Source organism: Barbus barbus, assembly GCF_936440315.1.
Source record: "Barbus barbus genome assembly, chromosome: 26".
Taxonomy (NCBI): domain Eukaryota; kingdom Metazoa; phylum Chordata; class Actinopteri; order Cypriniformes; family Cyprinidae; genus Barbus; species Barbus barbus.
The window spans coordinates 23,586,587-23,600,755 of NC_136754.1; the positions used below are offsets into that span (position 1 = coordinate 23,586,587).

At 37.6% G+C, this 14,169-nt stretch overlaps 2 protein-coding genes across 3 annotated transcripts; one reads left to right on the forward strand and one right to left on the reverse strand.

The window, feature by feature from the left end:
- Positions 1-2,943: 2,943 nt before the first annotated feature.
- Positions 2,944-3,510, forward strand: LOC306846399 (dual specificity protein phosphatase 14; the record flags this gene model as incomplete). Its single annotated transcript, XM_079379764.1, has 1 exon — positions 2,944-3,510. The coding sequence occupies one exon, from the start codon at positions 2,944-2,946 to the stop codon at positions 3,508-3,510; it is 567 nt and encodes a 188-aa protein (XP_079235890.1).
- Positions 3,511-5,375: 1,865 nt separating this feature from the next.
- Positions 5,376-13,384, reverse strand: LOC306845933 (erythroferrone-like). 2 transcript variants are annotated; one of them, XM_079378953.1, is made up of 9 exons: positions 12,701-13,384; positions 11,962-12,203; positions 11,556-11,672; positions 11,201-11,315; positions 9,865-9,992; positions 9,487-9,598; positions 6,412-6,502; positions 6,244-6,322; positions 5,376-5,837 (listed from the first exon to the last, which is right to left on the reverse strand). In XM_079378953.1, exons 2-9 carry the CDS (start codon positions 12,097-12,099, stop codon positions 5,739-5,741), a joined length of 879 nt encoding a protein of 292 aa, XP_079235079.1. In that variant the 5' UTR covers positions 12,100-12,203; positions 12,701-13,384; the 3' UTR covers positions 5,376-5,738. The 2 variants fall into 2 exon arrangements, with proteins under 2 accessions (XP_079235079.1, XP_079235078.1); XM_079378952.1 differs by having other exon boundaries at positions 11,962-13,377.
- Positions 13,385-14,169: the final 785 nt, after the last annotated feature.

The window sequence follows — 14,169 nt, forward strand, 5'->3', positions numbered from 1 at the left end:
GTAGAGGTCATCTCTAGGTGCTGATCCACCATCTGATCTGGATACAGTCTGGATCTGGGTGGCTACGGTGACCTCGGAATAAGAAAGAAACAGACTAATATTAGCATAGATGCCATTCTTCTAACGATTCGAAAGTTGTGAAACCAACAAAATATTTTTTCTAAACCAATTAACTAAAAAAAAGATTTATTTTGGTGTGTAATGTATTTATTATTCCAAATTAAGCATTTGTGAGGGGAAAAATTGTGTTTGTATGTAATCATCCATGATACCAGTGCCTGTTTGTGAAAATTGGAAAGTTTTATGGGAAGTTTACTAATATTAAAATTACAGTTAAGAAGAAATTCAATACCACCTACTTTTTCAAAAATAATATTAGGGATGTAATACCATAGCTTATCTTTTGAATGGAAATAATTTAGCATGCACTTAATTTTTTAAATAGTGTTAGATGTTTCAAAATCAAGTATATTTAGCCAACTTTGATTAAGTGGATTACAAAGCATTTTTTTATTCAAATGATGTTTATTTTTCCAAAGAAAATGCCTTGGCTGTTTCTCAATTCCAAGAATGCAAAGAACGGACTTGTGTTCTTGTTTAGACCGGTGAGATTTTCAGTGGGCATACATTAATATTCATGAGTTTCCCGGACATGTTCATGGAACTGAGAATTTCAGTTCGTATCCAAAGCAATTTTGTTGTAGCTCAGCAAGTTTAATGGAATAATTCCAAGGTAATTATATTTTCAGCGTTGTGCAAATGTATGCCTAAACAACATTTGTTCATCATTTTGTAACAGTTTATGTTAGTTTGCACGTTTTGTGCAGTCGTCCCTGAATGTTTGCAGACATTTAATGTTAGGATAAAGCACAGAACACTTCATCTAGTTGTAATGGATTTCAGTTTGATGTGCTGTAGCTTGCAATGGTTTAAAACCTTCTGCTATTAGTTGTTATCTTTTGAGTGCAACAATTGAAATAAACTTGTATCTGTGGACTAATCATTTTTAATCTATCCTGCTGTGATTGTTCAAACTGTTTGAGTTATATTTACAAAATGAACAGAAATCCAAGACGCATGGATGAAAATGTTCCTATAATAAGCAAAATTTTGCATTAAAAAATGTATGGACAAAAGTGCATAAAGTAGCCTACATTTTAATTTGGTACACTATATAAATGAGAAAAATACTTCACACAACATTTTCCTGGATTTTGAGAGACCAGAAGCTGCACATAACAGTTTATAAGCTTTTAAGAATCAACATTTTTCTTAAACAAACGCATTTCGCTTCAGAAAGCTTTTATTTACCCCCCGGAGCTGTGTGGAATAGTTTTATGATGAATGGATACTTTTTTTCAGCCCAAGCATACCTATATACATCAAGTGTAGTCCTCAAAAGTGAAGCCATCGTGTTTCGATCTCCCCCCATATGTGGCTGGTCCCAGTATCATAAACCCCACCCTCTCCATGTAATCTGAGACGTGAGACAAACTAAATAATTACATTTCACTTCAAATATTTAGTTTTTTGTCATTTGATGTAGATTTTATCACGCTGATGTAAGTTAAAGTGTTAAAGCATTGAATAGGCCTACCATTTTCCTTTATATATATATATATATATATATATTCTTTTTTTCTCTTCTCTAAAGCCTAATAAAATAGTTTTTCGTGTTATTTGAACATTTACATAACCACTTTGTTCTACAGTACATTTTCAAACTTTGTCATCAAAAGTTGATAAAAGTTCAAGTTTGAATCGTTTGGTTTCATAAACAGACAGGTGTCTGTGTCTTTATGTGTCTGTCATAAAGATATGAAGCTAATGTCCCACAGGCAGAGTTTAAAATTAATCTCTCTCTTCATTGGCCAGCTGTCTTCAAAGCCTTTTTAGGGTTTGAACTTGCCAACAGGGGATACATAGCACTCTATGTAGAGCTCAAATGTGAAAGAGACCACACCAAGGGACCAGGTCAGTTACTGAAAGCCTTAAAACACTAGGAACAATGCAGTAAAATTTAAAGGCAGGTCAGATATATATTTAAATAGGCTATATTAGAATGGTGTAAGTGTAAAATTAATTGTTGTGGCCTCAGACGCTGGGATAGGCTTCAGCCCCTAGGAACTTAAAGAGGTCAAGTAGTTTGGAGAATTGTATGATAGTTTATTCATAAACTTTATGCATGTGAGATGCATCGTTCCACATTGTAGTGGAAAGTTCACGAAACTGAAAAACACAGCTCATGTGTATATTTAGCTTAGTACACATGACACTGTTAGCTTAGAAATCTCTTTGGGGGTTACTGGTTTTGCTGGTTTGTGTGTTGTGCCCCCCCCCCCCCCCCCCCCTCTAATAATAATGTGTACAGGTCAATGATGTGATTCTCATTATTTTGTATCTATTCATAAATACATTCATACATACTGTAATACGCGTCTTACATGATGAGCATCTTTGTACGTTGTATACAAAGATGTAGTATTGTTATTGTTGCCTGTTGTTTCATGCTTGATGAAGATCTGTTATTAAAACATTTTTTAAACATTTTTTCTTGAAAATGGTACAAATATGTTCCAGAACCATATTTAACATGAATACATTTCTAAGAACTTGGCACACGTGTTTTAAACTGGATTTTTTTTTTTTTTAATGTTAAAAAATATAAATAAATAAATAATGACAGCAGATTTTTACTTTCCTTTTCCTTAGATTTTCTTTGACCTGTACACATTTATGATTTTTGTGGCCTAAGTTCCGAGAACAATTGCAGCTACCTGTATATTCATTTTATGTAATAAGAGCTATAGACCTGAAATAATAATAAAGTATAATAGAAATAGCTTTGTAGAAATAGCAAACGTATTCTAAACTTTCTTAGTGCATAGTTGTTGTTTTTTACTTAAAAACAAACCCTGATGTTATTTCTTTCCATGCAGCCATATGTCAGTATCACAGATAACACCAACTCTCTTCCTGAGTGGGGCTGATGCTCCTTTGAATCAGGCACTTATGACCCGCAAAGGCATTACACTGATCGTGAACGTGACCCTATCCCATACCTGCCCTATCTACCCAGGTGTGGAGTGCATACGTGTTGCAGTGTCCGACCTCCCAAATGCCCGTCTTGGTGGTCATTTTGACCACGTTGCAGCTCGAATCCATGGTAACAGATCTGGAGGGACCCTAGTGCACTGCGCTGTGGGCATGAGTCGCTCACCTGCTCTAATAATGGCCTACCTCATGAAGTACAAAGGAGTGACTCTGCGGCAGGCACATAACTGGGTTAAAGACAGCAGACCCTACATATGCCTTAATACAGGATTCTGGACCCAACTTCTGGACTATGAGAAGAAACTCTACGGTAAGAATACTGTGAAGGTGGCTGAACCACTAGATCCACTGCCAATGCCAAAAACACCAAAACTACCTTCCAAGTACAGCATGAGACGGTGTCCTCCTTCGCCAAGACTGAGCCGACTTAGAAGATTCACCTCCTTGGCTCTTTAATCAACAAGAGCAAACTGATCTTTGCCAAAAGTGGACTTGAAATTTCTATTTACATATTGTAAGGGTAATGAAATTCTTTCTTAACCATCATTTCAAATAAAGATCAACAAGATCTATGCAGTGAAAGAAAGTACTTCAACATGATTGTTTTGTTTTTCCACTAGCATGTGATTTTAAGAGGCTTCTAATGCCATTCACTTTCAAGAATGTTTATTGTTTATTCGTTTTTGATGTGGCCAGGCTGGAATTCTGGGAATAAAAAAAATCTTGAAACTTAGTATGCATTATTTAACCAACAGAGGACACTGTTGTAGCATTAAACACACACCATAGAAGAAACCCAGGGCTAATACATGAAAGGTTCAATGGAAATTGAGAGGTTAATTTTGAATATTTTTGTCTCAGTTGCCTAAATCTGTTTGAATTTCTACAGTATGATGTGCATGAGATAAATACTCTGAACAATTCATTTTAAACTTTTGTTTACTTCCAAGCAAGACAAATATTTGAAGTAGTTTTTGTTATGAACACGTTTTTTAATTGCACTTTCAGTTCTGCATCCTCTTTGCTACCTCATAAAATGAATTTAAAAGGCATTCTTAGTTCATCTCTAAACTGACACAGCCCTGCTCACTGAGAGACTTGTATACATGTATGTATGTATTAAGCTGTTATTGTTGCTGTTGTTGTTCTTGTTGACCTCTAGATATTAAAGAATTGGCCATGTGACACAAGGTGAGAAAAAAGTCTCAGGTTGTCATTCATCACCTTTATAATGCAGGTTTATTCCTCACAGTCTCTCTTTTAATAATGTGTGTTTAGTGCTTTTGGCAATGTTTTGCTGGTGCTGAGTGAAGGGAGAGAAGTTTTAGACATGCTTCTCTTGAGGGGGTGAGTGAATGTGCTGAAAGCTGAGAGGGACCGCACGGAGTGGAAAGAGTCAAAATGTCTTAGATAAAAAAGTCACTTATTTATCTCGAAAAATAAATATAATTTATTTTTATATTAATCAATATAATTTACTTTTGGCTGGAAGCCTGCCATCTTGTGCAATAAACAGGAAACAAGTTGGCCAACTATGTAATGGGATAAAGTTAAGTGTGTTTGTGTGTGCCAGCCCATGTGTTTCTTTGTGTGTGTGTGTGTGTGTGTAATGAGACACTGCTTTCAGTAAGCCCATCAAGGGATAAATAAGCATCCCATTACCATACACTCATTTATCTTTCTGCACATTATTTGACAGCAAACCATCCTTGTAAGGTATTGCAGTCTGACCACAAATGCTATGTTAGATGTTTCCCTGGAAGGTATAGCAGTCTAAGAGAGAGAGAGAGAGGTGGGGTGGGGGGTGGTTGGAGGGCACAGTGCCAAACACCAGGCGCCATGCTTCCAGCATGATGACCTCATCCCCATCTACTACTAGAACATATTGTCTACATTCATCATCACTGAATGTAGTGTTTGTCTCTTCGTTCATGCACAATGAAATTCACCAGCATTACCAAATAATACAAACATTTAAAAGGTTTAAAGGCTTTAAATTTAAAATTTTCATTTGTCCCTTTTGCTAGAATTCTGTGGAATCAAGACCGAAATAATATGCTGCTGTTGCTTTTAGGGTTTTCTTCTAAGTTTTTCACCCCACTTACCCCGCAAATGTGGTAGTAGTTACTTTATTACTGCCTTTATTACTAATACGTTTCTATTTTCTGAAATGGTTAAGTTATCAATCGCAAAACATGAAAATCTCTCATACAGCAGGAAACTTCAAATGCATGTTGAAACACTTTCGTCAGGCAGTAACAAGAACTCTACTATTCATATAAATCTCTGTATTCCCTGAAATAAATTGCCAGAGCATGTGTCAGTGTTATGGAAGCATTTTATTGCAAATATACACAAATATCAAAATCCTTTCAAAAAGCAAATGCAAATAAATAAAACTTCAGCCCTGTTAAGAATGGAATGCATACACATACCACATGAAAAAAATACGTACACCTCTATGAACAGAGTTTATTTGTTGATATTATTTTGGAAAGAAATAGCAGTGCAATCCTGCTGCCCTTTGCAACAGTGCTAATACTAGAGTCTCTTTTAGATGCTTGAAAAGAGACCTCCCTTTTATGAAATTATTATTCTAATATGTCCTGAATACCTTACCTAATAAAGATATGTATTTTGTCAACACTGTAAAAATGGGCTTCTTTGTAGTAATTGGTTTGTCCTCATACTCCAATAAGAATGCCAGAAAACAGACTGTCTTGGAGAATTGTGAGGGCTGAGCCTGTCCCATTGTCAATAAGAATAGATACATACTCTGCAGCCTGTGAAAAAAAAAAATCTACATTAATCATGCTTTTTGTTTGTTTTATGGGTCAGTAATATAGGAGTGTTTATGATAAAGAGATATTCTTAGATATGCACTTTTGCATACCCACTTGTTTTAGATGGTGTGTTGTCATAACAGTCATAACTCATAAAACATTAATTGGCAAAAAGTAAGAATCACATTATAGAGGGCAATAAAGCAGTTTTGATAGGAATTGATAAGATTGTCAAGAGCCCTGGAGCAGAAGATGCCCCTGTGGCTAAACAAAAATAAAAAGTGGGCCCAAATATGGACATTTTCCCAGTCACATATTTTCAGTCAGCATTATTAGCGCAAACAATTTCAGTAAACTGTAAAATTCTTGTTCAGATAAATGAGCTTATAATGTCAGTCAGTCATACCTGTAGGTAAAGAGTCCCGGTCAGGAGAATACTGAATATTCCTCCTGTAGCGCTCACTCCAGTCACTGTCTCCAAAGACCTGCATCATTATAAACACATTAATCATGGTTTAGGACTAATTTGCTTGACTTGTTAGAATAACAGTTGAAACGGACCATTACTACTCACACATTACTCTGACAAAGAGACTCTATGCATATAGAGGCCTTAACACTGTCTCTCTGCCTGGTATGAGGCTTTTTCTGAGACTCATTGGATTCTGAAAAAAACAAAAACACAGATACATGAAGCAGAGTTAAAGGGATTGTGACAGGCAGACATGTTCAGTGGTACTAGGACCCCACCCTGTTCCACTGAGCGTTATCTAAGGGACAGGCTGTTGGATAGGCCAAACACAAGTAACATGATGCAAACAGGAATAAGGTATTGCATGTACTTCAGCTAGCAAAATGATGCAATAAAGCTTATATTTTATGTTTCTATCGGTCAAAATGGGAAAACTCAATTACCTGCTGGTGCATATTGTTTAGCTTATGTATATATTCATGCCTTGTTGTCATGTATGCAAACTTCATGAAATTTGGATGCCCAAAAATGCAATTTTTCATACATTACAGTATAACATACTACGTCCACGGGAAATATGCAACAAGTGGACACTATCCCATTAAGACTAGGCCAGAGGAGAACTGGTCCTCCAACTGAGCCTGGTTTCTCAGGGGTTTTTTTTTCTGTCACCTGAGAAAATAAGGGTTCCTTACCACTGTTGCCTTTTGGCTTGCTTATGGCGTTTAAAAGACACAAAACTTGAACTGGCACTATTGTCACTATTGAACTGTAGAGCCACATTTTGCAACATTAACACTGTTATTGAACTAAACTGAATTAACACTGAAATTACACAAGTTGAATAATAGCAGTCTTTTTTAGAATTGCTTATAACTGAATTGAACTTTTTTGAATTTGTATAAAGCTGTTGTATGAAGCGCTATAGAAATAAAAGTGTCTTGGCTTGTTAAGGCCATGAGAGCAGAGGAACCACCAGATTCAAGATCACACTGTGAGCCAGTGCTCATAAGGTATAGGTACAAAGAAAGTTGGGAATGTACTTCAACCACACACCAGCATACCTAAACTGTCAGTAAAAAAATGTGCAAAACTGTACCTTTAGGGGTAAAACAGCTTGTCACTGGGGCAGTCCCCTCAAAGGTACAACCGCTGTACCTGCACTATGGAAGATTTTTGGTTATAAATTTCAGTATGCCTATGGCCCGAGATGCTGGGCTAGGCTTGTTTAGTTTGTTTAGTGAATAGATTACTAAATGGAAATTACATTATTAAGAGAGTACATGACAAATCTGTATTCAAAACTAATTCACTACAGTAAACCGACAGTATTGATTTAATTTGTGAGCTGTAAAATCAGATTTTACAGGAAATTCCAATTGCTTACATTATTCACTCTTAACGTCATGTCAGTAAATGCAAAAGAAGGTCCTGCTACTGAGTGTGTGGGTGCTAAGGAGTGTGTAGACTAGAACTAGTCAGCTAGCTATGTAACGAACAGTTAAAACAGCAAACCTTATTGACCTCCTAAATCACTGTTTGTCAAAACCAGTGTTGCGTAAGTTACAAAAAAAAGTAATCCACTACAAATGACTAATTACTTCTTTAAAATTGTAATTTGATTACATTACTGATTACTGCATTTAAAAAGTAATCAGATTATAAATTACTTTACTTTCAAGTTTACTTTACTTTTCAAGTTATCAAACCTCAAAAATACACTACAAAGAGAAATTCATAGTTCTTTCATTAATTTCATTTAAAATCATCCGCTCGAAACCAAGCTTGAGACGCGCGAACATGTAAATGCTCACATCACCTCTGTTGAAAGATTCAAGTTCATCTCTGCTACTTTTCGTTTTTGGAAGAAGACGCGCTGTGAGGAATAAATCTTGAATTGTGATGCCGACGCGGTTTAATCCAGCATTGACATCACACTCATAGCACACACTCACACTAATGACTCATCTTGTTCTGATGAGTCATTTATTTTTTACTTTATTAGTGTTATTGTGACATAAACTTGTACACATTCACTTGTTGAACTTTTCCTAAACTATAATGCCAGACTAAAATATGTTGAGTGCAACATTTTGAAATATGATTGCATTGCATCTAAACGTTGTAGGACTCTCCGGTGATTTATTAAAGGGCATACTGACGCGCAAAACATGATTTTTACTTCATTTTTTAAACACTGCATTTGTAACGTAATTTTATTGACATAAGTAACTGTAATCAAATTACATACATTTAAAATGTAACTCTTACTTTACTGCGTTACCAGGAAAAGTAATTCGATTACACTGTAATCACTACAGTATACCCAACTCTGGTCAAAACCAAAAGTTTAACTTTTGAGATGCATTTAAATTGGGAAAGTGACAGAGCCTGTACCAAAAAAGATTTGAACCACAGTGGTACATTATGATACTTGCTCATATGCCTTTTTTTGTGATATACTTTTTTGGAATTTCTTCTTACTGTCAATGGTGCAGCATTTCATCTGATAGAGCGATTGCCCATAACTATCAAATATGCATAGAAAGAGCAGTGCTGAACCACAATGTGTGTTAAAGATTTATTCTGCAAGTAGCATTTAAATTATGTTTCACACATACCAGCAGAGAGGCTAAAGTTAATAGTGCAGCTTTTAGGTACTAATAATTACCCTTTATGGCAGGAAGGGGCAACCCCAGACCTAGAGGGCAGAGTTTAGCTCGATCTTAATTAATTAAAATTTTTTTTTTTTAGATTTTTCAAGTGCATTTGAATAGAGATGGAGCTAAACTCTCGAGGACAGTGGCCATCCAAGAATGAAGTTGCCCGTCTCTGTGTTTAGGGAGACACAGAATACAAATACTTTTAAAGCTTAAGATTTGAAGAAACTACCCCAGTGACAACCTACTCTAGTCCTAAAGGTGCAATTTTTACACATTCTGACCATGTAAAGAAGGCACTTCATCATTTAGCCACAACCTCTGTTTAGGACTCTGTTTTAGCTTTTAGAGCTGGTCATGTTGATATCCCTTGTATAGCACATGAACTATGCACAATGTTAAATTCAAACTACTTTTGGGTTAGGTTTAAGAATCTGCCATTAAAAACATATTGGTTGATAACTAGTTTGAATGTTAGGGGCAGGCGCACGCCTCAAAACATATTTAAACCACATACCCAGTAGCAGACTAGCTGTGAGCTGGTAGAACCCAGACACTGGAGCTGTGTACCGGCCACTGCTGGCGTTAAAGCCCTGTCCCCTCTGATGGAACTGCTCTGTGTTTGAGGGCTGTGGAAAACATAGAAATGGGATAATTAAATATGCCATTGCCAGTCTCTTCCATTGCCAAAACTTCCCCACTGCTTGCCAGTCTGTTTCACCATCAGCCAAAGCTAACATCGCTGCTAAATCAATACATCTAGAAGTTAGTGCTACTTCAGAGAAATAAAAGCTTCTTTTATAGTTTTATACTTTCACAGCTCTGGGGCTGCTAAGTCATGGTTATTGAAATGAGTAAATTGTTTCTAGTCTGGAAAGGATTGTTTTCCACTTACAATGTTGAAGGACTGGAGCTCCTGCAGACTGCGACGGTGGACCATCAGGTTGTGGTGCAGTCGGCAACGGAAAGCTGTGGCCACACGAGGGGTTTGATCGCAGAGCAGGCAGTGACTTCCTACCATCTCTGAGTGGAAAGGTAATTACAGGACTGTAATGTTGCTTTGTCAATGCACAAAAGAACTAATTCCCTTCTTATTACATTATTCTAAAGGATTTGGGACCTGGTGTAACCCTATAGACCAGGCACCTTCTCAGACCCAAAAACACTGAAATACAGCTAGTGGAAAATGTTTTGGATTGTATTTGACTGACACTTGGCTGCATATAAAGCCATTAAACAATCTCACAGTGAATAGATGATGTAAATATTTGGAGTAGTCGAGTGTATGTATGAGCAGACAGAGTGGATGAAAGTGTGAGGCAATGAGAATGCTAGAATGTATGAGTGTACGGCGCCACTGCACTTTTCTGAGTGAATAAGCCTTTATGTTTTATATTGCTGTCAGAACAGCCTGCAGCTCACAGTACCAGAGCACAAACAGACCTGTGTCTGCTTTCCTGGCAATACTCCAACGCTCATTCCACACACAAACATGCACACACACACACAAAATCTGGAATCTGTGGAATTCTTTGGCCAGGCCAAGTCAAATCCACGTCCTGGAAAATTACACCTATTAAGAGATCAGTCCAGCCCACAATCAGACTATCAGCCAACCCACCCCCCCCCCCCACCCCCCACCCCCCACCCAACAACTGAGCATAACAACACATATCCCAAACATCAAGCAATTCTGAGAGTGACTTAGCCCAAACAAAAACAAAAAGCAGTTGGACCATAATACCTGACATAGTCAAATATGTTTAACAACATTTTTGAAAGATGTTGATGTCAAAGCAGTTACTTAACACCAGTTTAACTGATTTGTGCACCTGCATCTGGTGTCTTTTTACGTGTAGTGTGCATCCATCTCTCTGACAAAATTATTGATTTAGCATCATTAGATTATGCACAATGTAGATCAACAGACCCACCTCTCAACACATTTTATATGTCTCTCTTATCTGACACATTCAGTTTAGCTCATGGAGCTTTCTCCAAAAGAGCTTTTATGAATCAGTTGTGTTAAAAAAGAGAGACACATAAAATGTGTAGGGTAGTGGGTCCCCAGGACCAGGATTGAAAACCTCTGATCAAATGGTATTTTAACAAGTTGTAGGTCTTGGTCAGGTCTGCCAGATGGATGTATCATGAGATTTCCTTTCTGTTTTCTGTCTGGCATGATGGGTAATTGTGTGTAAATGGGCTTATGTCCACAAATTCCAGTATACCTTTTAGTTTGACTTGGAAGTCCTGTATCAACTCTGCATGGTGAGGCAGTAGGGGGCCCGGAGGACCAGGAGGCCCCTGGGGACCAGGAGGACCTGGTGGACCTGGAAGGCCATGCTGGTCATGTAGAAAGTTTCAAGTTACATTACAGTTACATTCTTTGAAGAGGTGAAAGATTAGGCACTTTCTGTCACATAGACCTCATTAGGTTTATCTGTGTGTGTTGTGCTGAATCGGTTTTCATGCAGTTTTACTTTTTAGTACTTCTTTACTTCTTAAAGCTTTTGTTCAATATGCACTTATTCTATGTATTGATATTATTCATCGTTAGCATGGTTTGTAATGATCAGAGATTACCTTGGAGAGTCTTTTATTTCCTTTTGGTTTTTTATTTCCACCATTGTTGGAGTTGTCCCTAAAGACTATCCATGTCCTGTGGGGGCTCACGTTGGTAATGTCAGAAGATACAGTATCCTGTAAAAATGAAGCATTTCTGAGCGTCAACTATGTGAGCAAACTTTAACTGCGGCAAATATATAAACTCTTCCTGTAGAGAGGAATTGGTTTTTACATTGAGGTCATATTCTCTCCAATGTTTATGAATGTCATTACCATATACTTTCCCCTCATGTCTAATGGTTGTCATACCCTAAAGTCAAATTCAGAGAATTCATTTACGACATTTTACGGTGTCTTCGCGCATGTGTACTGCCTTAAAGCTTTGACAGGTGAACAGCAGGTGTGTGTATCGGATTTGACTTACAGGGCTCTCAGTGCTGGCTGTATTGTTTTCGTCTTGGAGCTCCAGACTCTCCTCACTCTCTTGTGTGATGCAGGTAGACAGCAGTAAACTCAGCAGCAAGGCCAGTAGTGCCCCACTTGCCCAATGCCTGAGCTTCATGCTGCAGTGTCGGTGCAGTGTAGGTGAACTTCTAACTCACTCAACTCCTTCTTAGCAGCTCAGTGCACAATTTCCATTCCAACACAGAGAGGTGATCAGAAGTCCTGTGGGTAACACGATGGAATTGTTCCTTAGTTCAGAAGGATATCCAAGAGTGGAGGTGAAAAATCAGAGTGCTGCTTCTTCAAAGTAAATAATCTTTGTGAAGAGTCCTCTAGGTAATGGTGGCTCTTGATTTGGAAAAGATGATTTGGTCTGTGATCTACTAATGTTCTACTTTAATTCCCGGGGTGATTTCTGACATGGAAAAGAAATCTGTTCTTAGATCAGTTCATATTTTGGTGGACAGAGTGTTCAGAGTGCCATGAGAGCTGTGTGCAGGGCCTCACCATGCTTCTACCCATTCACAGTCAATCCTTCCCTGTGACAGCCAAGATTTCCTATGCCTCCTGACTAAAGCCTAAACTCTCTAAGCTTGAGTTGTTCAGCCTATGTGTTACAATCACAATGTAGGTTTGTATTCCATAAATGCATGTGTATGTGTGTGTGTGAGTGTATTTGTTGATGGTTAGTGTCTGTTGCTCAGTTGCGGTGTGATTACCTGTGATAAACCCTGTGTGTGGTATACTCAGTCTCTCTCTGTGGGTGGTATCTCCATGTCTTCTTTCTGTTTTTAATAATGTTTGGTTGTCTTCTGGTCTCCTTGGTGCCTTTGCACAGTTCCGTGTGTTTATATTTTCGGTAATTCCTTCAGTGATGAATTTTTTTTTGCCAGTTGAGGTCCTCTTTGCCAGGCTCCAGTTTATTCCACATCTTATGTCAGTGGCCACTCAGAAAGGATCACTCTGTTTTGAAGGGCTCCTTTTCGCGCTCCACTCTTTTTAGCTTCCTTTCAGACCAGACTCCTCCTCCTCTTCAAGTTTGTGCACTCCTCCTGATATCTGTTGCTGAATCTTGACCTGTCACTTTGTCTGTCTTCAGCCTCCTGGTCATTTATCTGACCATCTCTCCGTCTCTCTACTACAGCCAGTTCCTGGGTCCCTTCTTTTGTTTGTCTTGTATTTAGCTCATTCATCTGTCTCTGCCAGCACTTACTCTCTCCATAATCCTCAACTGCAGGGTCCTAATGCCTCTTCCATTGGTTTGTACAGTGGTCTGCTTGTAATCAGAGATGCTCCTTCAAGATGAATAAAAATGGAAATCTAATAGATTTAAAATGTTAAAAACAGAGGTAGGTAGTGTTACACATTTAGACTCTATCCTAAATTTGCAAGCAGTGAGAGACATTTGGGTGGGGCAGAAGTGTGCTTTTCAGATATGCAGAAATGTACTGTTAAAAATGATGACAGTTAGGAGGAAGGTTGCACATTTTTATGTAGCAAACCACCACACCTCCTTCTTTATCAGTCTTCTGCTCTTGCTTTTTCCTGGCGGAGAGAACAGCATCTGTGTGGTCTTAAGACTAGACACTACTGTATATAAAACTAATGAAGCCTTTAAAGCATTTTTAAGCCTAATTAGGTGTAATTGTTTACAAAATTCTAACAAGGGAACACTGGCACCATCTCTTGGCCAAATTCTTTCAAAAAGATCAGGACAATTAAAATGAGAAATGGTTGCCACACAAACCTCATATGCAATTGATAAAGGTAAACATTCAGAATTTTCTGCCTGGATTATTTATTTATTTTTATTTATTTTATTTAGTCATTTAGCAGACGCTTTTATCCAAAGCGGCTTACAAATGAGGACGTAAGAATCAATCAAAAATTTAATGTGTTTTGAATGAAGCAGAGCATAAGGGCAATTTTAAATGATTCCGTTAAATGAAATTAAATGAACTACTACTGCAAAACATTAAAACATACAATGAAAATTGATAAAACATACACTTCTGAATACCAAAATGTATCAAACAATATAGACAACACTATCTAATTGATGCTGAAAATAGCAGTTTGTGGTTGGAGACAGGTGATTGGAAGCTGTCTGCTTAATTAAGTCCTGGATAAGAGGATTTGAGGTCACCGTTCCTGCTCTGTAAAGACTTGCTCAGTATTGCTAAATCTC